The 23980-nt window shown below is 51.2% G+C and overlaps 1 protein-coding gene across 8 annotated transcripts in view; it reads left to right on the top strand.

The window, feature by feature from the left end:
• Positions 1-295: 295 nt before the first annotated feature.
• SLC25A18 (solute carrier family 25 member 18) overlaps positions 296-23980 on the top strand; it is a 27128-nt gene continuing 3443 nt past the window's right edge. Inside the window, exons 1-9 of one of the 8 annotated variants that reach the window (XM_017891348.1) lie at positions 297-582; positions 4737-4799; positions 13982-14201; positions 15258-15380; positions 15579-15634; positions 16783-16873; positions 17593-17711; positions 22369-22534; positions 23138-23292. In XM_017891348.1, coding sequence (XP_017746837.1) covers positions 14182-14201; positions 15258-15380; positions 15579-15634; positions 16783-16873; positions 17593-17711; positions 22369-22534; positions 23138-23292 — 730 coding nt within the window. In that variant the 5' untranslated portion in view covers positions 297-582; positions 4737-4799; positions 13982-14181. Of the gene's footprint in view, positions 583-4602; positions 4622-4736; positions 4800-5654; positions 5673-13818; positions 13960-13981; positions 14202-14224; positions 15090-15257; positions 15381-15578; positions 15635-16782; positions 16874-17592; positions 17712-22368; positions 22535-23137; positions 23293-23980 lie in introns of those variants that run through there. The other 7 variants (XM_017891351.1, XM_017891349.1, XM_017891354.1 and 4 more) reach the window with 7 other exon arrangements.

Below are 23980 nucleotides of genomic sequence, written 5' to 3'. Positions count from 1 at the left end.
CCTTCACTGTCCTCCCCACAACTGCTGTTGATTTCTCTACATTGACCCTGCAGATGTTTCCCTGGCCTTATGGTGTCCCCTTGGACTTCTAAGGGACCTCTGTGCATCTGTTTTGGCCCCCTTTCTGCTAGCAAGGCTCACTTCCCTAGTTTCCTTAAGCAATCTTATAAAAAGCCTTCAGTGCAAAATGGACTGCAAAATACTAGCCAAGAAGGCGAAGGCATCTGGAAAATCCTCAAATGTGGCTATTGTGTGCTGAAATCCCAGCCCCCTTCTACATCCATGACGTGCATATCAATGCAGGTGCCCTTGAGGCTTCTGCAGGTTCGGGAGAGCATGACATGCTCCTAGAGTCCTGGATTTGGACTTCATTGTGGACAGCCTGTGACAAGGATGAGGAGCCCTATTCTAGCCAGTTAAAGCCGGACAGAATTTTTAAAAGCAGTGAAGCCAGTTCCTTGGATATATCCACGGGTTTTGCTTTGAGAAGGGATTGAGTAGGCAGTGAGAAAAGCCGAGTGCAGCCTGGCCCGTGAGTGCCTCAACAACTGAGATGAACATCGACTCACAGGCAAGTTTTCAGTAAGTATTTATTAAATACTCACCGTGAGCCTTGTACTTTGCCTAGTTACTAAGAAACCAAAAGGGAGAAAAATAGCCTCTGCTCAGAGTTCATAATAAACCTGTATTGTGAATACAGAATACAGAAAAACTGGACTCTAGTGAGGTGCTAGAAAGAGTGCACTGCTTAGCTGAGATAGCAGATGAAGGAAAGATGTTTTTGTTTCCTCCCTGCAATGCAGTTGTACCAGGAGGGTGGCGTGTTGGTGTTCTCAGCCCATTTAATTTGGATAGAGCTGCGGGCTCATCAGTTTGGGGACTGGCTTCATCGCTTGTTCTGTCCAGCAGTCGCGTCTTCTCGGACTCCTTGTTCCAACTTCAATTCCTCTTTTGCCCTGACTCCACTCTAAGCTAAGATGAAAACTGCATAATTCAGAAAATGCAGCACAAGTCATTATGTCCGGTGTGATACTAAACATTTCCCAAAGGCAGCATAGATCTGCAGAAACTGCAGCTTGGGAGAAGTGACGGTGTTCCTCTCCCCACTCCCTCAGCCTGCTCTGATCATTCTCACTCACATGATCTTTTGTGATGTTCACAGTGTAGCATGGCCATCATCTGGAAACTTGCTAGAAATGCAAATTTTGGCATCCCACCTAAGACCTTAAACTGAAGAAGGGCCCAACTCTCTCTTACAACTAGCAACAGATGCAACTCTCATGGTTCTGATGCAAACTGACCTGGAAGAATGGCCCTGACATTTACATTTTGGTCCTTAGATGCAGGCAGTCTGAGCTGAACATCTTCAAATCCGAGGCATAGCATAGAAAAAAGAAAGAAAACAGTTTATATAATGTAAAAAAAATTTTTTAAAGGACTTAAGTTGACCGGGCACAGTGGCTCACACCTATAATCCTAGCACTTTGAAGGCCAAGGCGGGCAGATCATGAGGTCAGGAGATCAAGACCAGCCTGGCTAACACGGTGAAACCCCGTCTCTACTAAAAATAAAAAAATCAGCCGGGTGTGGTGGTGGGTGCCTGTAGTCCCAGCTATTTGGGAGGCCGAGGTGGGAGAATCGCTTGAACCCAGAAGATGGAGGTTGTAGTGAGCCAAGATTGCGCCACTGCACTCCAGCCTGGGGGACAGAGAGCAAGACCCCACCTCAAAAAAAAAAAAAAAAAAAAGCCTAGGCAACATAATGAGGCCCCACCTCAAAAAAATTTTTTTTTTTAGTTAGCCAGGTTGATGGTGTGCACCTGTGGTCCCAGCTACTCAGGAGGCTGAGGTGGGTGGATCACTTGAGCCTAGGAGCCCTCCCTGGGGATGATCTTTTCTCTGCCTCTGCAGCCTGATTTATCACTCTGTGCAGACTCAATTCTGTCTTTAATTCACGTTTCTTTGCCATACTGTGACCACCCTCTTCCAAATGCCTGTTGGATGTTGCCTGCTGCTGTTGTTTTGTCCATTGGATTTATTGGCCACTGTTCCAAATTTTGTATTACTAAAATGATTTACAATGTAATTTCCAGACTTTATTTCCCATAGTTTGCCTAATGTTTTAAAAGTCCTTTCCTAGCCATTTGATTATATGTCACATTAATACTAACACCCTATTGCTGCCCATTTGTGTTTAAATGTAACCTTACTAGCTTCATTACCCAGCTTTCTTGCCTTTTTGCGGTGGTAAAATGTAACAGAATGTATCATTGGAAGTATGCATCTCAGCATCGTTTAGTACATTCATATTGATGTGCAGCCATCACGATCCACCCTCCATCTCCAGAACATTTGCAGCTGAAACTCTGCCCTGTTAAACGCTGACCCTTGCCATGCACAGTGGCTCACACCTGTAATCCCAGCACTTTGGGAGGCCGAGGCAGGTGGATCACTTGAAGTCAGGAGTTTAAGACCAACCTGGCCAACGTGGTGAAACCCCATCTCTACAGAAAATATAAAAATTAGCCAGGCGTGGTGGCAGGCGCCTGTAATCCCAGCTACTTGGGAGGCTGAGGTTGGAGAATCACTTGAACCCAGGAGGTGGAGATTGCAGTGAGCTGAGATCACGCCACTGCACTCCAGCACTCCACGCCCAGCTTGTTTTTGTATTTTTAGTAGAGACAGGGTTTCACGATGTTGGCCAGGATGGTCTTGATCTCCTGACCTCGTGATCCGCCCGCCCTCCTTGGCCTCCCAAAGTGCTGGGATTATAGGCATGAGCCACTGTGCCCTGCCAAGTTTTCTATTTTTTAATAGAGAGAAGGTCTTGCCAAGTTGAAGTGCAGTGGTACAATCATAGCTCCCTGCAGCCTCCAACCCCGGGACTCAGGTGATCCTCCTTCCTCAACCTCCCAGGTAGCTAGAACTACACACACCACTGCGCCTGGCTAATTTTTTGTTTGGGGTTTTTTTGGCTAATTTTTTAAAAATTTTTTGGACAGGTGTGTTGGCTTACACCTGTAATCCCAGCACTTTGGGAAGCTGAGGCAGGCAGATCACCTGAGGTCGGGACCAGCATGACAACCATGGAGAAACCCCATCTCTACTAAAAGCACATAATTAGCCGGGCGTAGTGGCGCATGCCTGTAATCCCAGCTTCTCGGGAGGCTGAGGCAGGAGAATCGCTTGAACCCGGGAGGCGGAGGTTGTGGTGAGCCAAGATCGTGCCATTGTACTCCAGCCTGGGCAACAAGAGTGAAACTCCATCTCAGAAAAACAAAAAAAGAGATGGGGTCTTGGATGTTGCCCAGGCTGATCTCAAACTCCCAGGTTCTAGTGATCCTCCCACCTCAGCCTCCGAAAGCACAAGGATTACAGGCGTGAGCCGCCGCACCTGGCCTCTGTGTTTACTTCCTTGAGGACCTGCCACACTGTCTTCCACCATGGCTGCCCTGTTTCACATTCTCACCAGCAATGCACAAGGGTTCTAATTGCTCTACATCCTCACCAACGCCCATCTCTTTTTTTGAGCCATGCTTGTGGGTGTGACACAGCACTGCACCGCTGTTTCTGGTGCCTACTGTAACCCCCTCATCTGCAACTGCCGCTTTAAGCTCATGTCAGCTGCCAAACTTCTCTTCCCTCCCCTGTCTTCTTACCTGCCCCCTACTTTTAACACTCAGTGGGGGGATAATGTATCTTTCTCCTGCTGATGCGTGCTTCAAATCTGATGCCCGCCTCTGACATGTTTAATCACCTGCCAAGCCCTACAGAATCTTCACAGAAACCATTCGCACCTCTTCCCTTCTGTGAGCAGGCTGTCTTTGTTTGTTTGTTTGTTTGAGATGGAGCCTCGCTCTTGTTCCTCAGGCTGGAGTGCAATGGCACAATCTCAGCTCACTGCAAGCTCTTCCTTCTGGGTTCACACCATTCTCCTGCCTCAACCTCCCAAATAGCTGGGACTACAGGCACCCGCCACCACGCCTGGGTAATTTTTTGTACTTTTAGTAGAGGCGGGGTTTCACCATTTTAACCAGGATGGTCTCGATCTCGTGACCTCGTGATCCACCCGCCTCGGCCTCCCAAAGTGCTGGGATTACAGGCGTGAGCCACCGCGCCTGGCCCTCTTCTTCTTACACTTGTAACATTCTTAAGAGTGGAGAATGTGCCAAAACTACATTGCAGCCCTTCTGCAGCTGAGCACATGATAGCCCCCAACAAAATACAAATACAAAATGAACAGAAAATGTATTCCTGCAGGGAGGGTGCCTCCCAGGATCATTGAAATAGCCGGTTATCAGCAGTAAGAAAAGTGCATGAGACTGAGAAGCAGAGATTTGCTTCTGGCACCAAATGTCTTGCAGAAGTGTTTGCATTGCATTGATTTTCAGTGTTTGTCTTCCTCCCTGGCTTCCAGGTCTCTCAGTGGGCGGTGAATCTCCCCTCACCCGCAAGCTGCCTTGTTAAAATCTTTTCCCAGCCTGGACTTTTGTCCGAGTCATATTAGCAACCAAGTAAACAGCAACCTGCTTGCCACCTGGGGAGGTACAGCGTGGCTTGACTGGCTAGTAGCCTCTTTGGGTTTTGCTTCAAACCCAACCTATTTGAAGGTGCAGTGTGCGGTGAGAGTCTGGAACCCTGCAGTGGGGATGAGGGGGATGCAGTGGGAGGGAAACCGACCACAGAAGGGAAAACCAGCCCAGGCTGGCTGGCACTGAAAGCCACCTCTTCCTGCAGCTCAGCAGCGATCTGGACTGTATCCTGGGTTCCAGTAAAGGCAGAGGTTCTTGCCGAAAGCAGGTAAGTGTCTTGTCTGTCTGCATCCAGCTAAGAGTTGGTAGGAAAAGACTATTCTAGCAAATAAACCATTTGGGGAAAGGGGAAGAGCAGCCAGTGGGACAGGGACACTCATTCCATTTGTTGGACAGAGTCAGAAGGGGTGGGCACGAGGAAGTGGCCTCCCCTGACTGTGGGGTAGCCCAGGCAACATCCAAGCCAGGAAGCAAGTGATTTTCTTGGCAATAAGTCAAGAACTGGCTCCTGACTAGTAGAGTGAGGGGCTCATTCCTGGGAATACTCACCTTTGCTCTGCTAATAAAAGGAGATAGGTGGGGACGTGGTCCTCACTCTGAGGCCCCCAACCCAGCTCCTCACAGCAGGAAGAAAGGAGCACAGCCCTACAGTGGAGCCAGCAGTCTCGTGACAGGTGTGACGGCAAAGTCAGAGGGGAAGTCATTGTGGCTCCTTGATTCAAGGATGCTTACTGGATGCCTCTGCACCATGGCCAGGATACTGCCCCGAGACTTTTTTTTTTTTTCCTTGAGACAGTTTTACTCTGTTGCCCAGGCTGGAGTGCAGTGGCTTGATGTCGGCTCACTGCAACCTCCGCCTCCCGGGTTCAAGCAATTCTCCTGCCTCAGCCTCCCGAGTAGCTGGGATTACAGGCGCCTGCCACCATGCCTGGCTATTTTTTTTTTTCTATTAGTAGAGATGGGGTTTCAGCATGTTGGCCGGGCTGGTCTCGAACTCCTGGCCTCAGGTGATCTGCCCACCTTGGCCTCCCAAAGTGCTAGGATTACAGGTGTGAGCCACCACGCCTGGCCTCAAGACCGTCTTAACTCACAAATAACCGGTAATTTTCATGAGGAAGCAAGTCAGTGTCAATGTAATGCGGTAAGTGCTCCAACTTGATGCAACTTGAATATTTGATGGGATAACAGCAGCGGGCTCCTAGCCAAGAATGGGGGGACTCCGGAAAGGCATGTGGGAGGAGGTGACGTCTGAGCTGGAGCCCAGTGAACATTTGTAAATCACTGGGTTTGGATGCAGAAAGAGTGTCCTGGGTGAAGGGGACAGTATGTGCAAGACTTAGATGCAAGACTGACGTGTTCTGAAAGCAAGAGTTGAAAGCAGGGATGAGGGAGAGGAAAACCAGGGCAGGTTGTACTGGAGTGGGAGCCTGACCCGAGAGCCTCGGGAAGGCAGCAGGCCCAAAACTACCCCCGCGCCCCTTCACCCACTTGGCAGTCCGGAAGGTGGATTTGAGGGCAATAAGGCTGAAGGCAAGGAGCTGAGTTAGGAGCTCTCAGGCATCCGGGGGGACAATCGGTGGTGACCTAGCACTGGCTGCACAGAAGGGAAAGCCAGAGGAGTCCAGCCAAGGGAATGGGACGTTTTTAAATGGGAAGAGCGAAAAGTGGTGTGATCTGGGGAGCTTGGAAAACTCTAGCACGCTCCTCCCTGCAGCTCACCAGCTAGTATCGTTTCTCTAAGTAGTGTGTCTTGTTCACAGTGTGATCCTCAGTTACAGTGTATTAAGAATCACTTTTCCGGCTGGGCGTAGTGGTTCAGGCCTGTAATTCCAGCACTTTGGGAGGCCGAGGTGGGCAGATCACTTGAGGCTGACAAGTTCCAGACCATCCTGGACAACAGGGTAAAACCTCATCTCTACTAAAAATGCAAAAATTAGCCAGGCATGATGGAGCATGCCTGTAATCCCAGCACTTTGAGTGGTTGAAGTGGGATTATTGCTTGAGCCCAGGCGTTCACGACCAGCCTTGGCAACATGGCGAAACCCCATCTCTACAAATAATTTTTTTTTTTTTTTTTTTTTTTTTTTTGGGACAGAGTCTCACTCTGTCACCCAGAGTGGAGTGCAGTGGCGTGATCTCGGCTTACTGCAAACTCCGCCTCCCAGGTTCATGCCATTCTCCTGCCTCAGCCTCATGAGTAGCTGGGACTACAGGCACCTGCCACCACGCCCGGCTAATTTTTTGTATTTTTAGCAGAGACGGGGTTTCACTGTGTTAGCCAGGATAGTCTCAATCTCCTGACTTTGTGGTCTGTTCGCCTCAGCTTCCCAAAGTGCTGGGATACAGGAGTGAGCCACCGCACCTGGCCTACAAATAATTTTTTTTTTTTTTTTTTTGAGTCGGAGTCTCGCTCTGTCGCCCAGGCTGGAGTGCTGTGGCCGGATCTCAGCTTACTGCAAGCTCCGCCTCCTGGGTTTACATCATTCTCCTGCCTCAGCCTCCCGAGTAGCTGGGACTACAGGTGCCCGCCACCTTGCCCGGCTAATTTTTTGTATTTTTTAGTAGAGACGGGGTTTCACCGTGTTAGCCAGGATGGTCTTGATCTCCTGACCTCGTGATCCGCCCGTCTCGGCCTCCCAAAGTGCTGGGATTACAGGCTTGAGCCACTGCGCCCGGCCTACAAATAATTTTTTAAAAATTAGCTGGGCATGATGGTGCACACCTGTAGTCTCAACAACTCAGGAGGCTGAGGTGGGAGGATCCCTTGAGCCAGGAAAGTTGAGGCTGCAGTGAGCCAAGATCACACCACTGCACTCCAGCCTGGGCAACACAGCAAGACCTTTTACAATGTTCTGTACCTTCTGGATTTTCTAATTTTTTTTTCTATTACTTTAAGCACTTTAAGAAAGGGAACACATGTTCATTAGTAACAAAAAGTAATGGATCATTCCTGTTAGCTCATTATCTTCTAGCAAAACAGGGTGGGCCACAGGTGAGTTCTGGTAGTGGGATTCAGGCGGGGTGGCCGGAGCAGCCTCTGAGTGCTGCTGGGTGGTGAGATCAGTTGACAGTGACGCGCCTCCTCTCTGACTTCCTCCCCACTTCCTCCCAAGACTGCTTCTGACTCCACGCCAAAACCATCCTTAGCCACCTCCACGCTTGAAAACTAGAGTCTGGAGTGGTGAGAAGGTAGGACTCGGTATCTGGAAATACTCCTGGCAATGCAGCGCCTGGGCGCTGGAGGACTAGCCCAGGGCCAACCACAGCAGCATGGTGTCTACACAGTTGAGGGGTTCTTTCCGCCAAGCCGGTGTGCCTGCTGGCTGACTTCCCTCCCACGGTGCTGAGGAGAGAGTTCCTGAAGCCCCCGTGACCCCATCTCTCTCCTTCCCTGCAGGCAGCTTCAGTTCCTAACTCGCATCCTTCATTCCACAGAGCGGAGACAGCTGCATGGTTCTTTCCTGCCTTTCAGCCCTGGACAGTCACCAAGGCCAGGCCTTTTTGTTCTCTATAAAGTTCTCTCCCAGTAACCCCTGTTCTCTAGGCTTTTTCTCTCACCCCTCCCTCTCCACTTCATTGTTTTACTGTGAAGTGTCTCCTAATTGGCCTCTCACTGACCGCCCTCAACCCATTCTTCCAGAATTGTCCTCATACCACATTCAGTGCGGTATTTTCCCCCTTAAAAGCATTCAGTGTGGCCAGGCAGTGGCTCACGGCTGTAATCCCAACACTTCAGAAGGTGGAGACGTGTGGATCAGCTGAGCACAGGAGTTCAAGACCAGCCTGAGCAACATAGCAAAACCACATCTCTACAAAAAAGTTTTTAAAAAATTAGCCTGGCATGGTGGCATACACCTGTGTTTCCAACTACTTGGGAGGCTGAGGTGGGAGGATCGCTTGAGCCTGGGAAGTGGAGGTTGCAGTGAGCTGAGATTGCGCCACTGCACTCTAGCCTGGGCGACAAACCCAGATCTTGTCCCCCTGAAAAAAAGAAGTATTCAGTGTTTTGTTACTGTCTACAGGATCACATTTAAAACTTCACTTTTCATGTTGTGAAAATGCCAATCGAAAAGAAAACAAAAGAAATGCCCTTTTAGGAGGGCACATACTGTCTCTAGCCACCCAGGCTCCCCGCGTATGGTCTAGCCTTCCTTTGCTGCCTCCTTCCCACAATTCTGTTCCCTGAACCCTCTGCTCACACCACGACCACATCCAGGCTCTGCACACCCCTCCTTCTGCTTTTAAATGCTTCCTTATGCTTTTTTTTTTTTTCTTCTTTTTTTGAGATGGAGTCTTGCCCAGGCTAGAGTGCAGCAGCATGGTCTCAGCTCACTGCAATCTCCACCTCCCGGATTCAAGCGATTCTCCTGCCTCAGCCTCCCGAGTAGTTGGGACTATAGGCACGTGCCACCACGCCTGACTGATTTTTGTGTTTTTAGTAGAAACAGAATTTCACTATGTTGGCCAGGCTGGTCTCGAACTCCTGACCTTGTGATCCACCCACTAAGGCCTCCCTGAGTGCTGGTATCACAGGTGTGAGCCACCGTGTCTGGCCAATACTCCCTTATTATTATTATTATTAATTTATATATGTATTTTTCGAGATGGAGTCTCACTCTGTCACCCAGGGTGGAGTACAGTGGCGCGATCTCAACTCACTACAAGCTCCACCTCCCAGGTTCAAGCGATTCTCCTGCCTCAGCCTCCTGAGTACCTGGGATTACAGACATGCGTCACCACGCCCAGCTAATTGTTGTATTTTTAGTAGAGACATATCAAATTCCTTCTTAATATGATTCAGTTATCACATGTGAATTGTGAATGCACTTGTCTTCCCAACGCACAGTGACACAATGTCATAGCCAGATGCTGCATCCCGAGCAGTGACAGGGAGCCTCTGTCGTCCAGGTGGCTGTTTTTCTAGTCCTTTCCCACTTTGATTCCAAAGAGTTTCAGGTGTGTCTTCTCATTGTTCTGTATCCCAGCACTTAGATTATGATTCATACACTCTAAATTCCGTCAGAAAAGACAATAGAGGAGGCCAGGCGCGGTGGCTCACACCTGTAATCCCAGCACTTTGGGAGGCCAAGGCGGGCAGATCACGAGGTCAGGAGTTCGAGACCAGCCTGGCCAACATGGTGAAACCCCGTCTCTACTAAAAATACAAAAATTAGCTGGGCGTGGAGGCATGTGCCTGTAGTCCCAGCTACTCGAGAGGCTGAGGCAGGAGAATGGCGTGAACCTGGGAGGCGGAGGTTGCAGTGAGTTGATATCACACCACTGCACTCCAGCCTGGGCAACAGAGTGAGACTCCGTCTCTTAAAAAAAAAAGAAAAAGGGAAGAAGTCTATTCCCATCAGTGCTGGAACCAGTAGGATTTCAATTCTGTGGAGGGCAAGGCCCTGCTGCTTAGAACTGCAAATGGCATACAGTAGTCACTCAGCAAATATCTGTAGAGTGACTAACACGTAGGCTTGTGGGTTGCCTTGGGGAGCAATTATCGGCCCTGGTGCCAGGTTTGGAGTTTTCATGGTGCTATGACTCCTTTCATACCTTGCCTGGCTAATGGTTTCATCTTTGTTGCCTGTTTACTAATGCCTTTACTGCTGCCAGGAATCTTGTCAAGTCACAGGCTTTGATTACCACAGGCCTGCTGAAGGGAACTTCCGGGGCTGGATTTGCAGCAGCTTGGTACAGCCTCGGGGTAGGGAGGCACATGCTCCCGCCCAGTGCTCGTCATGGGTGGAAACACTCACGTCTGTCTAGCTGTGCTGTGGAGTGGCCCTGGGATTAGGGTGTGCCTGATTTCTCTGGCATCTGTTAAATACCCCTATTCCAGTAGCCAGGGAGCCACAATTTTGTTTTGTTTTGTTTTTTGTTTTGTTTTGTTTGAGACGGAGTCTCGCTCTGTCGCCCAGGCTGGAGTGCAGTGGCGCCATCTCGGCTCACTGCAAGCTCCGCCTCCTGGGTTCAAGCGATTCTCCTGCCTCAACCTCCCGAGTTCCCGAGTAGCTGGGATTATAGGCATATGTCACCATGCCCAGCTAATTTTTTGTATTTTTAGTAGAGATGGGGTTTCTCCATGTTGGTCAGGCTGGTCTCGAACTCCCAACTTCAGGTGATCTGCCCGCCTCGACCTTCCAAAGTGCTGGGATTACAGGTGTGAGCCACCGCGCCCAGCCCACAGTTTCTAAAGTAGTAATTTAGTTCTAGAAACAGCAGGGAATGTGATTATAAGAGCAGTCACAATGTTCTCAATTATTGGACTCCCTGGCTTCAGACAGAAACGGTTGTGTCCTATCCCTTTTTTTTTTTCTTTTTTTTTTTTTGAGACGGAGTCTCGCTCTGTCGCCCAGGCTGGAGTGCAGTGGCCGGATCTCGGCTCATTGCAAGCTCTGCCTCCCGGGTTCACACCATTCTCCTGCCTCAGCCTCCTGAGGAGCTGGGACTATAGGTGCCTCCCACCACGCCCGGCTAATTTTTTGGAATTTTTAGTAAAGAGGGGGTTTCACCGTGTTGGCCAGGATGGTCATCTCCTGACCTCGTGATCCACCTGCCTCGGCCTCCCAAAGTGCTGGGATTATAGGCGTGAGCCACCACGTCCAGCCAACTGAAGTCCTTTTTTAAAAATTTATTACTTTATATAAACTGTTTTCTTTATTTCTTTTTTGAGACAAAATCTCTCTGTTGTCCAGCCTGGAGCACAGTGGCACAGTCTCTGCTCACTGCAACCTTCGCTTCCCAGGTCAAGTGATTCTTCTGCCCCAGCCTCCCAAGTAGCTAGGATTACAGGCGCCCGCCACCACACAGGCTAATATTTGTGGGGTGGATGTTTTTTTTTTTTTTTTTTTGAGACAGAGTATCGCTCTGTTGCCCAGGCTGGAATGCAGTGGCATGATGTCAGCTCACTGCAACCTCTGCCTCCTGGCTTCAAGCAATTCTCCTGCCTCAGTCTCCCGAGTAGCTGAGATTACATACGCACCCCCATGCCCCGCTAATTTTTGTATTTTTAGTAGAGATGGGGTTTCACTATGTTGACCAGGCTAGTCTCGAACTCCTGACCTCGTGATCCACCACCATGCCCCGCTAATTTTTGTATTTTTAGTAGAGATGGGTTTTCACCATGTTGCCCAGGCTGGCCTCGAACTCCTGACCTCAGGTGATCCACCCTCCTCGGCCTCCCAAAGTGTTGGGATTACAGGCATGAGCCACTGCGCCCTGCCCTTTTTTTTTTTTTTTTTTTTTTTTTAGAGGCCATAGGGTTTCGCTCTGTCGCCCAGGCTGGAGTATAGTGATGTGGTCTTGACTCACTGCAGCCTCTACCTCCTGGGCTCAAACAATCCTCCCCTCTCAACCTCCTGAGTAGCTGGGCCACCATGGCCAGCTAATTTTTTGTATTTTTGTAAAGATGGGGTTTTACTGTGTTGCCCAGGCTGGTCTTGAACTCCTGGGCTCAAGCGAGCCACCCGCCTCAGCCTCCCAAAGTGCTGGGATTACAGGCGTGAGCCACTGCCCCCGGCCGAATTTGAGAACTAGAATGTGTCTTTTGTGCACTACAATGTCACCAGACCCGGAGCAGTGCCCAGCACTCAGTAAATGTCTTCCTGAATGGATTAGTGTAGCACCAAGAGAAAGACTGCTGTCTCCCCCGCCCCTCCTTTCTTTTCTTACCTAAAACAAAATTGCTGGAGGCAGCAAAGAATTGCTGGCAGCCTGGAGAGCAGTGAGGAGTACGGGAGAGCTGGGGACCCTAAGGCAGCTTCAGGGGCCCGGGCCAGCCTGCGCCCAAGCAGAGAGCATCGGGAGAGCTGTTCTGACACTGCCCCTCTGGGGTTAAAGCAGCCCCACTCTGGCCCCGCATGGTGGTCACGCCTGTAATCCCAACACTTTGGGAGGCCGAGGCAGGTGGATCACCTGAGGTCGGAAAAAATACAAGAATAAAAATTAGCTGGGCGTGATAGTGCCTGCCTATAGTCCCAGCTACTCCAGAGGCTAAGGCAGGAGACCACGCCATCACACTCCAGCCTGGGAGACAGAGCGAAACTCCATCTCAAAAAAAAAGCAGGCCCCTCCTCAGAAGCTGTTGTAATTGTAGCTTCCGCTTGTCAATTAGAAATACAATGTAGTTTGGTTTCTCAACAAGATCACATGAGTTTCGGAAAACACAGTTTAATAGTCAAAAAAGTAACTGTGGAGCATCTTAAGTGTTTTTTTTGTTTGTTTGTTTGCTTTGTTTTTTGAGATGGAATCTCGCTCTGTCGCCCAGGCTGGAGTGCAGTGGCGCGATCTCGGCTCACTGCAAGCTCCACCTCCTGGGTTCAGGCCATTTTCTCAGCCTCACAGAGTAGCTGGGACTATAGGCGCCTGCCCACTACGCCCAGCTTAGTTGTCTTTCTTGTATTCTTTAGTAGGAGACGGGGTTTTCACGCGCTGGTTAGCGGGGTCTCCATCTCCTGACTTGTGATCGCCGTCCTCGCCTCCCAACAGTGCTGGGATTACACGGCTTCGAGCCACCCGCGCCCGGCCTTGGTTTTGTTTTTTGAGATGGAATCTCGCTCTGTTGCCCAGGCTGGAGTGCCGTGCGCGCGATCTTGGCTCACCTGCAAGCTCCGCCTCCTGGGGGTTCAGGCCATTCTCCTGCCTCAGCCTCCCGAGTAGCTGGGACTCCAGGCGTCTGCCACCACGCTGGCTATTTTTTTGTACTTTTTAGTAGAGACGGGTTTCACTGTGTTAGCCAGGATGGTCTCCATCTCCTGACCTCATGATCCGCCCGTCTCACCTCCCAAAGTGCTGGGATTACAGGCGTGAGCCACGGAGCCCAGCCTTTTTTTTTTTTTTTTTTTTTTTTTTTTTTTGAGACACAGTCTTGATCTGCCACCCAGGCTAGAGAGCAGTGGTGTGATCTCAGCTCACCACAACCTCTGTCTCCCAAGTGGCTGGGAATACTAGCCTGCCACCATGCCCAGCTAATTTTTGCATTTTTAGTAGAGACAGGGTTTTACCACGTTGCCCAGGCTAGTCTTGAACTCCTGAGCTCAGGCAATCCGCCCACCTCGGCCTCCCAAAGAGTTAGGATTACAGGCATGAGCCACCACACCTGGCCATGTTAAGTATTTTATTGTCGTTCTTGGACACAATGAAAGGGATTCCTAGTTCATAGCAACTCCTCTTAAAATCCTTTCCCATGCCATCTGCTTCCTCCAGCACTACTCCCATGCCTCTGTCCAAAATGCCCCAGACATCCTTTCCTCCAGCCTCAGCAGGCTGTATCCTGCTCTCCCATTCCCCTTCTTATCTGATCCCCAGAGTCCAAAAGTTCAAGGATTCTGATTTGAAACCCAAAGTCCAAAAGGTTTAGGAAGGGAAAAACGTGGAGCAAGCGGGCCGCATGAATCCACTAGTGATGTGCGTCCTCGCCCATCTGTGAGGTGTGTGTTTCTCTGACTACAGGGGAGGAAGCTGCAGCCCAGGGAGGTCGTGACTTGCCGGGAAGGTGGCTCGGGCCAGGCTGCACTCAAAACCCGTGCTCTGTCCACACTGCTACGTGGCCAGAGCCAAGGAAGCTCCCACTTCTTCCCTCAGCCAGCCCCGACAGCAGCTACCCCACGGAGCCAGCAGCCCTGTGTCCTGGGATCCCCAGTCCCTGCAGAATGGCCCACCAAGATCTGAGGTGAGCTGGACAGGGGCAGCCGGAGGCCCTGGCCCCTAGGCCTGGGGAGAGAGTCGCTATGGTGATAGCACATCCAGGTTTCTGAAGAACAAGCTGAGTCCTGGGGAAGAGCAAGAACCCTGCTCCCCATATAACATGCACACTACCTCTACTGCAGCAAATACATACACACAAGCATCTGTGCATTTATATATTATTGTTCAACATAGTTTGTTTGGGTTCATCTACTCTGACTGCCAAGTTTAGTTCACAGTTCTCTTTATCGTCCCAAGTTTCTTCCTTTGTGAAAGGCCCGCTGTCATCCACTCTTACCACTTCCAGGTAAATCCATCGCCAAATATTTTGTTCACAGTCTGCCTCCCGCCTGAAAGATAAGAAACGTTTAGTGGATTCCAAGGAGTCTGAGAAGCTTTGTTTTTTATATCTGGTCTTCCAAAGCTCCTATACCCAGCAGGGTGGGGGGCATGTTATCTCAACTGTGGCTTGACTTTTGGTTGGAACTAGATCACCTCTAGGGCTGACCCACTTGAAGCCCACACTGTGGGAAGTGCCTGTTCTCTTATTATGAACAATAGCTGGCATTCCCCCCAGGCACGGTTTCCATAGTCCTCAGCAACCCTGGAGTGAGTGCCACGGGAATGCAGGCCCAGAGAGGCGAGGTCACAGTCGGGATGCAAACTCGGTTCTGCCTGACCTTCAGCCAGTTTGTGTGAGAACCGCACACGTGGCTCCAGTCCTGCTGAGGAGCCAGAGGGTGGGCCGGGGAAGCTCGGGGCAGAGCGGTGCCCTGGTGGCGGCCCATGGGGGCAGAGCTGGGCTCCTCCCAGAAGCCCCTGCCGGTCCCAGCCCCAGGGACTTCCCGGGTTGCAGCAAGATGCCTCAGCCCTGGTGAGTGCGGCTGTCCTGCCTGGACCAGACCTGGGCCAGGGAGGCTGAAGAGCGTCTCTGGACACCTGTAGGGCTGGAGTTCCCCACTGTCTGTGCCCCTGCCCATTCCTGGCTGCATCCGCTCCCTAACCTGCCCCTCCCTCTGCCTCTCTCCTCCCCCTGTCCTAGCATCACAGCCAAACTCATCAATGGAGGTGTAGCAGGGCTCGTGGGGGTGACCTGTGTGTTCCCCATCGACTTGGCCAAGACTCGCCTGCAGAACCAGCATGGGAAAGCCATGTACAAAGGAATGTAGGTGCTGGCGGGCGAGCGTGGAGGGCAGAGGCGCCTGGAGGAGGGATGGGGCCCCTTTCCCTCCAGTCTCCAGGCAGCGTGCGTGAGCGTGGGAGCTGGGGAGCTGGTCAGCTGGGATGTGCCCGCGGGAGCAGGGCATGGAGGGGGCTGGGCGGCCTGCTGCACCCTTACTCCTACTCTGGCCTCTGCTTTCAGGATCGACTGCCTGTTGAAGACGGCTCGGGCGGAGGGCTTCTTCGGCATGTACCGAGGTGGGCTTCTCAGGCCCCCTGGGAGGCTAGGCAGCAGGTGGGAGCGTTTGGGACCTGGGGAACTGGTGTTCCTTCCGTTGCTGCGGGGATGGGCCCAGGGCTGCCAGGGGGTCCTTCCTGATGAGCCTCTGTGCTCTTGGGTGGAGTCAGAGGCAGCTCTGGGTCCTGGTAAGGCTTCCGGAGACCCCCAGAGCACACCCCCGCCACCGCCTCACTAAGAGCAGGCGAGCCCACCCTGCCTGCTGGCCTCTCTCTGCCTGGCTAGAAGCGAAGAGAGAGAGGCTGAAAGGGACTGCGCGAAGGGGCCTGAGCGCCTGGCAAGGAGTTCTGGGTGCCTCCTCCCCAGCACGGTCCAGCGCTGCCACGGTCCCTGCGGGGTCCCCAGCCAGCAGGCCACCTTGGACAGTGGATCCAAAGCTGGAGTTGAGCAGGAGCTCATATGCTTGTGCCACTGAGAAGCGAAACACAAACCCTGGAGAGCCCCGAGCCAGCAGCCAATGGGACTGGCTTGTGCGGCACAGAGGAGCAGAACCCCAGTCCCTGCGCCTGGAGCCTGTCACTGGGAACTGCTGGTTTATCATCCGCGACCCCACCAGCAGCAACAAAAATGAAATGGCTTCCTGATAACCAGACTGAGGAGTCCGCAAGAAAAAAATACGTAAAAAGAGGAGAATGTGGAGCCGGGTGTGGTGTCTCACGCCTGTAATCCCAGCACTTTGGGAGGCCGAGGTGGGCGGATCATGAGGTCAGGAGATCGAGACCATCCTGGCTAACATGGTGAACCCCGTCTCTACTAAAAATACAAAAAATTAGCCGGGCGTGGTGGCGGGCGCCTGTAGTCCCAGCTTCTCGGGAGGCTGAGGCAGGAGAACGGCAGGAACCTGGGAGGTGGAGCTTGCAGTGAGCCGAGATAGTGCCACTGCACTCCAGCCTGGGCGACAGAGCAAAACTTCATCTCGAAAAAAAAAAAGAGAGAGAGAGAATGTGGTAGGGAATGAAAAGTGATTTCAGTGAAACAGGCCCGGGAGCCCCACCTGGCCCCCAAGATGCCCTTCACTCAGAGACTGGCCTGGCTAGGGCTGAGGGGCAGACCCGGGGAACTTATTTCTGGGATGGCCTTGACTCCCCATCTTGTCCTTCACTTCCAGGGGCTGCCGTGAACCTCACTCTGGTCACTCCGGAGAAGGCCATCAAGCTGGCGGCCAACGACTTCTTCCGGCAGCTGCTCATGGAAGATGGGTATGGCCAGGTGGAGTGGGGTTGGATCCTTCACTGTGTGTTTTTTGGGAGAGATGGCAGGAAGATTTCAAATGTGCCTCATTTTACCTGCCTGCATGCATTTAAATATGTGCACACAGGGCTGAGGGCTGCTGGAGAGTGAAGGGAGAGAACGAGCTGGTATACTTTGGAAGTGTGACAGATAATATAGACAACATATAGAATACACAGACAAATCCATCAACTAGGCAATACATTTTTAAAAATCAGCCACCAAGCTGGGTGCAGTAGCTCATGCCTGTAATCCCAACACTTTAGGAGGTTGAGGAAGGAGGTCACTTGAGCCCAGAAGGTCTAGGTTGCAGTGAGCCATGTTGGTTCCACTGCACTTCAGCCTAGGTGACAGAGTAAGACTTCGTCTCAGGAAAAACAAATCAGTCCCCAAACACTTTCTAGCTCTCTCTGTGCCTCACATTGCCCCAGTGATGTTCCTGAAGGGATCAGGGACAACACCTGGCCTGGGTAGTTTCTCTGTCACTATTTTCAGCTTCCACGTGGTGCTACCTCCCTAGCAGGCTTTGTTTTAAACTTAGTCCCCTGTCAGTACAGAGACCACACCTAAGGGCTAGCTGATGACTTGCCCAGCTGGGTGAGTGGCAGTCACGGGGGCCATCCAGGGAAAGTCCCCCTCTCACAAGAGGGCAGCTGCGGCTGAAGGAGCCTGACGCCTGTTCCCATAGGATGCAGCGGAACCTGAAGATGGAGATGCTTGCCGGGTGTGGGGCTGGGATGTGCCAGGTGGTGGTGACCTCTCCCATGGAAATGCTCAAGATTCAGCTGCAGGATGCTGGACGCTTGGGTGAGGCCTGTCCCCACCTCCTATGGGAACAGTAAAGGGCTGGGATTGGAACCAGGCACATCCCACATCCCACCCTCATTTGCTAGGCTGTGTGACCAGTCAACTTTCCAAGCAGGTAGAAGTCTTTGGCCAGGCATGGTGGCTCACGCCTGTAATCCCAGCACTTTGGGAGGCTGAGGCAGGTGGATCACTTGAGGTCAGGAGTTCAAGACCAGCCTGCCCAACATGATAAAACCCCGACTCTACTAAAGATACAAAATTAGCCAAGTGTGAAAAAAAAAAAAAGTCTTCGTTTATGGTTACCCATTTCATCAATGCTGCCAGCTCTAGAACAAATAGCAGAAACGAGAATGTTGATTCAGACGGTCAGAAAATACTTCATGCTTCTGTCATATTTTCTTCACAATTAGACTTGATTTCCTAAAGATTTTAAGAAACGCTGCCGGGCATGGTGGCTCACACCTGTAATCCCAGCACTTTGGGAGGCTGAGGCAGGTGGATCACCTGAGATCAGGAGTTCAAGACCAGCCTGGCCAACATGGTGAAACTCCATCTCTACTAAAAATACAAAAATTAGCCAGGCATGGTGGCAGGTGCCTGTAATCCCAGCTACTCGTGAGGCTGAGGCAGGAGACTCACTTGATCCCAGGAGGCGGAGGTTACAGTGAGCAGAGATGACGCCATTTGCACTCCAGCCTGGAGGACAAAAGCGAGAGTTCATCTCAAAAAAAAAAAAAAAAAAAAAAAAAAAAGAGAAATGCCAATGACTGGCTCACTGAAACCTCCAGTCAGTAAGTATTTTGTGCCGTAGAAGCTGGCTTTTGGTGGAAAGGCATAAAAAGGGATAAGAGAATCATTCCCATTCTTTTGTTTTTTCCTGGAAGAGAAGTTTGACCCTTTCCTAAATCCTAGTCCTCTCAGAACGATGGAGCAGTGTTGGCTCAGCATGGTACACTCCTGTAATCCCAGCTACTCGGGGGGCTGAGGCAGGAGAATCACTTGAACCCGGGAGGCGGAGGTTGTAGCAAGCGATCGCACCACTGCACTCCAGCCTGGGCAACAGAGTGAGACTCCCTCTCAAAAAAAAAAAAAAAAAGCAAGCACTATGGAGTGGTGTAGATGCCACAACGCATATAGTGAAAGCTAGAGCTGGCCAACCATGGAAGGGATGTGGGGGCCTCTCCTTAGGGCTAAACCACAGCAACCAAATTAAATACACTAACCCGTAATGCACCGAATGCAGCACCTGGCAACGGGCTTACGGTCCTCAGTCCATGCAGTGCCCTTCCCTTCCTCAATTCAGCTGTGCACATGTGCTGTGCTAGAATTCTACCAGATTTCTAGATCGAATCAGACCAGCCTGGACCAAATAAAACTGCGGGAGAATAAACTTTAGGCACAGATGAGCCCCCACTGTTTAGTTTTTCAACCTGGGTAAGAAGTTTAGTATTCCAAAAGCATTTAGAAAGAAGTAAAAGATAGGATAGCAATAAATTATGGTGCATGTAAAGATGACAACGGGAAAATAATGTTCATATTGATCAACGAATTGCTTAAAGTTAATTGTTTGCAGCCTGCACCTAGATTACTACCATAAGAAAATGTGTGCCTGCCAGGTGCAGTGGCTCACGCCTATAATCCCAGCACTTTGGGAGGCTGAGGTGGGCGGATCACCTGAGGTCAGGAGTTCGAGACCAGCCTGGCCAACATAGTGAAACCCTCTCTCTACTAAAAATGCAAAAATTAACCAAGTGTGCTGGTGTGCACCTGCAGTCCCAGCGGCTTGGGGGGCTGAGGCAGGAGAATCGCTTGAACTGGAGAGGCAGGGGTTGCAGTGAGCCAAGATCAGGCCACTGCACTCCGGCCTGGGTGATAAAGCAAGATTCCGGAAAAAGAAAAGAAAAGAAAAGAAAATTTGTGCAAAGGCTGTGTGCAGTGGCTCCCAACACTTTAGGAGGCCGAGATGGGGGGATCACTTTAGCTCAGGAGTTTAGAACTAGCCTGGGCAACATAGTGAGACCTTGCCTCTAAAAAAATACAAAAATTAGCCAGATGTGCCGGCATGGGGCCATGGTCCTGGATGTCCTGGCGTGGGGCTGTGGTCCTGGACGTGCTGGTGTGGGTCTGTGGTCCCAGGGACTCGGGAGGCAGAGGTGGGAGGATTGCTTGAGCCAGGAAGGTTGAGGCTGCAGTGAGCGATTGCACCACTGCACTCCAGCCTGGGTGGCAGAGCAAGACCCCGTCTCAAAAAACAACAAACAAAACAAAACAGGCCGGGTGTGGTGGCTCATGTCTGTAATCCCAGTACTTTGGGAGGCCGAGGCGGGTGGATCACCTAAAGTCGGGAGTTCAAGACCAGCCTGACCAATGTGGAGAAACTCCGTCTCCACTAAAAATGCAAAATTAGCTGGGCGTGGTGGCACATGCCTGTAATCCCAGCTACTCGGGAGGCTGAGGCAGGAGAATCACTTGAAACCAGGAGGCAGAGGTTGCAGTGAGCATTGATCGTGCCATCGCAGTCCAGTCTGAGCAACGAGAGTGAAACTCCGTCTCAAAACAAAAACAAAAACAAAAGCAAAACAAAACAAAAACCACAAAAAAAGAAAATGTGGCCCGGGCACAGTGGCTCACACCTGTAATCCCAGCACTTTGGGAGGGCAAGGTGGGTGGATCACGAGGTCAGGAGTTCGAGACCAGCCTGACCAACATAGTGAAACCCCGTCTCTACTAAAAATACAAAAAATTTGCCAGGCATAGTGGCAGGCACCTGTAATCCTAGCTACTTGGGAGGCTGAGGCAGGAGAATCACTTGAACCCAGGAGGCAGAGGTTGCAGCAAGCCAAGATCACGCCACTGCACACACCAGCCCAGGCAACAATGCGAGACTCTGTCTCAAGAAAAAAAAAAAAAAGGAAAAAAAAAAAAAGAAAATGTGCATGATAACTAGATTCCTAGTATGAAATATTTTCGGCCGGGCACAGTGGTTCACGCCTATAATCCCAGCACTGTGGGAGGCCAAGGCGGGTGGATCACGAGGTTGGGAGTGGCCAACACAGTGAAACCCCGTCTCTACTAAAAAAATACAAAAAATTAGCCGGGCAAGGTGGTGGGCGCCTGTAGTCCCAACTACTCAGGAGGCTGAGGCAGGAGAATGGCGGGAACCCAGGAGGCGGAGCTTGCAGTGAGCTGAGATCGCGCCACTGCACTCCAGCCTGGGCGACAGAGCAAGACTCCATCTCAAAGAAATACCAAACTAATTTGGGACATGTCATTGGGAATAGCTTCCTTTTGGCAAGGACTTATAATCTAAGCAAAGCTTCTCAAACACAGATTTAGGAAAATAAATATTCACAGAATTTCAGTGTCATAAATCCCATTGTTATTAATGGGCCTCACAGCATTTTATTTTATTATTATTTATTTATTTTATTATTATTTATTTATTTTTGAGGCAGAGTTTCACTCTGTTGCCCAGGTTGGAGTCCAGTGGTGCTATCTTGGCTCACCACAACCTCTGCCTCCCAGGTTCAAGTGATTCTCCTGCCTCAGCCTCCTGAGTAGCTGAGATTACAAGCATGCACCAACACATCCGGCTAATTTTTGTTTTTCTATTTTTAGTAGAGACAAAGTTTCTCCATATTGGTCAGGCTGGTCTCGAACTCCCGACCTCAGGTGATCTGCCCACCTTGGCCTCCCAAAGTACTAGGATTACAGGCGTGAGCCACCGCGCCCAGCCACCTCACAACATTTTAAATGTGGTATAATTCCATTCTAATGAGTAATATTGAACTTATCAAATGATGGGCTCTGAACTATTTAAAGAATCAAATTCTACCAAATAGGGAAGGGTGGGATGGACCTGCTCACCTCATCTTGGAGGGCGAGCAGAAGGAGGTGCCATGGAAGCCTGAGGGAGACATTCCATCCTATTAGCACTTTAGGGCATGGGAATTTCACGTATGTTCTGCCTAACGGTGAAAAGCAACAAATTATTTTTGTGTCTAAAAATCACCTAGACCAGGCACAGTGGCTCATACCTGTAATCCCAGCACTTTGGGAGGCCAAGGCAGGTGGATCACCTGAGGTCAGGAGTTCGAGACCAGCCTGGCCAACATGGTGAAACCCCGTCTCTACTAAAATACAAAATCAGCTAGGTGTGGTGGTGCATGCCTGTAGTCCCAGCTACTAGGGAGGCTGAGGCAGGAGAATCACTTGAACCTGGGAGGCAGAGGTTGCAGTGAGCTGAGATCACACCACTGCAAAAAAGAAACCCAAAATAAGTAAAAATAAAAATGATCTACATAGGCTGAGAAATGGTTTAGAAATGGAAGCCAGATCAAATCCAGTTTTAATGGGAGGGCAAGGAATGGAGCCCTAAGGAACGTGGCGGAGAAGCAAGCAGGTCAGGCTGTGACTGTGCTCCTGGGAAGTGTTCTCAGCACTGGGATAGCTCCTGAGATACTGTAGACCTTAGGAAGACGTCCTTAGAGCCAAAATTTAACATTCTAAAATTAGGACATTCTTCCGGATGCCAGTCGAGGTGTCAGCCTGGCCTCTGAACTGCCCCGGGGCAGGGATTGAGAGCCACACTCATAGGAGTGTTCTGTAGCATCTGTCGGGGACCAGGTAGTGATGGGGTCTGTCCTTTCCCTTCCAGCCGTCCATCATCAGGGCTCGGCCTCAGCACCCTCCACCTCCAGGTCCTACACAACGGGTTCGGCTTCCACCCACAAACGCCCCTCTGCCACCCTCATCGCCCGGGAGCTGCTCCGCACCCAGGGCCTGGCTGGGCTCTACAAGGGCCTGGGTGCCACTCTCCTCAGGTGAGCCTTTCTTCCGGTTCCCTAGGACAGTGCATGGGGGAGGGCATGAGGGCCGGAGAGCTGGCTGTCCCTATCTGCCTCTGTGTCCTTCCCAGAATATCCAAACCCAGGTGAACAAATGATTTCCACGCTTCCTGTTTTGTCCAGAACTGGCCAGGGTGGCCCAGAATGGGTACCTAGAAGACTGAACTTTTAGGCCCCTTGCATAGCGATGACCAGGCCCACAGGAAGGCTGCGTGTTTTGTGGCCCAAAGGCACCTAAGAAAGCCCTGTCTACAGAGGACCGCAGAGTTCCTAGTAAATGAGTGGCCATGCCCCTCATCTTCCCTTGGCCTGCCTGCCCCTGCACAGAACACGTTTCCAGCCTCAGACTTGCCTCTGGCAGTCAAGAGGCTGCAGGTGCTGCAGGGCAGAGGAAGGAGCTGGGAGGGCAGGACAGATGGCAGTAGCCCTTTTGTACCCTGCTGTCCCGGGCACTGAAGAAGGGGTGAGTCCCAGCGGCTTCTCTGTGAGCCCCATAGCTGACAGCAAAGCTCATTGTCTCACCTTGGGCGGCAGCCCCAGGGCAGCTCGGAGCTCAGTGTTTCTCTTCCTCTTCTGCAGAGACATCCCCTTCTCCATCATCTACTTCCCACTGTTTGCCAACCTTAACAACCTGGGGTTCAACGAGCTCGCCGGTAAGGCGTCCTTTGCACATTCCTTCGTGTCAGGCTGTGTGGCTGGTTCTGTCGCTGCGGTCGCAGTGACGCCTCTAGATGGTAAGGAGGTGGGAGACTTGTCCTTTCTATGGGATAAACAGTAATTTTGCACTTAATAGATGAGACAGCCCGACCCTGGAAGCCGTCTGGGGTTGCAATCTGGCTGCTGGCAGAGGTTCATTAGAGGCCCTTCCGGAGACAGTGGGCCCAAGAGACTTTCCTTCTGTTTCTCATCCCTGACACATCCGCTCACCTTCCAGATGCTGATTCCTTCAGCTTTTCATCCCCTCAGAAGAGCTGTGAGCCTCAGCTGTAAATTATTGCTGATCTTTTAAAATTTGGGGTTGGCCAGGTGCGGTGGCTCACGCCTGTAATCCCAGCACTTTGGGAGGCCGAGGTGGGTGGATCACCTGAGGTCAGGAATTCGAGACCAGCCTGGCCAACATGGTGAAACCCCATTTCTACTAAAAATACAAAAAAAAAAATTAGCTGGGGCCGGGTGTGGTGGCTCAAGCCTGTAATCCCAGCACTTTGGGAGGCCGAGACGGGTGGATCACGAGGTCAGGAGATTGAGACCATCCTGGCTAACACAGTGAAACCCCATCTCTACTAAAAAATTACAAAAATCTAGCCAGGCGAGGTGGCGGGCGCCTGTAGTCCCAGCTACTCTGGAGGCTGAGGCAGGAGAATGGCGGGAACCCGGGAGGCGGAGCTTGCAGTGAGCTGAGATCCGGCCACTGTACTCCAG

The sequence above is a fragment of the Rhinopithecus bieti genome, unplaced genomic scaffold (genome assembly GCF_001698545.2).
Source record: "Rhinopithecus bieti isolate Rb0 unplaced genomic scaffold, ASM169854v2 scaffold_20777, whole genome shotgun sequence".
NCBI classification, from domain to species: domain Eukaryota; kingdom Metazoa; phylum Chordata; class Mammalia; order Primates; family Cercopithecidae; genus Rhinopithecus; species Rhinopithecus bieti.
This window is presented reverse-complemented; position numbering and strand designations above follow the sequence as displayed.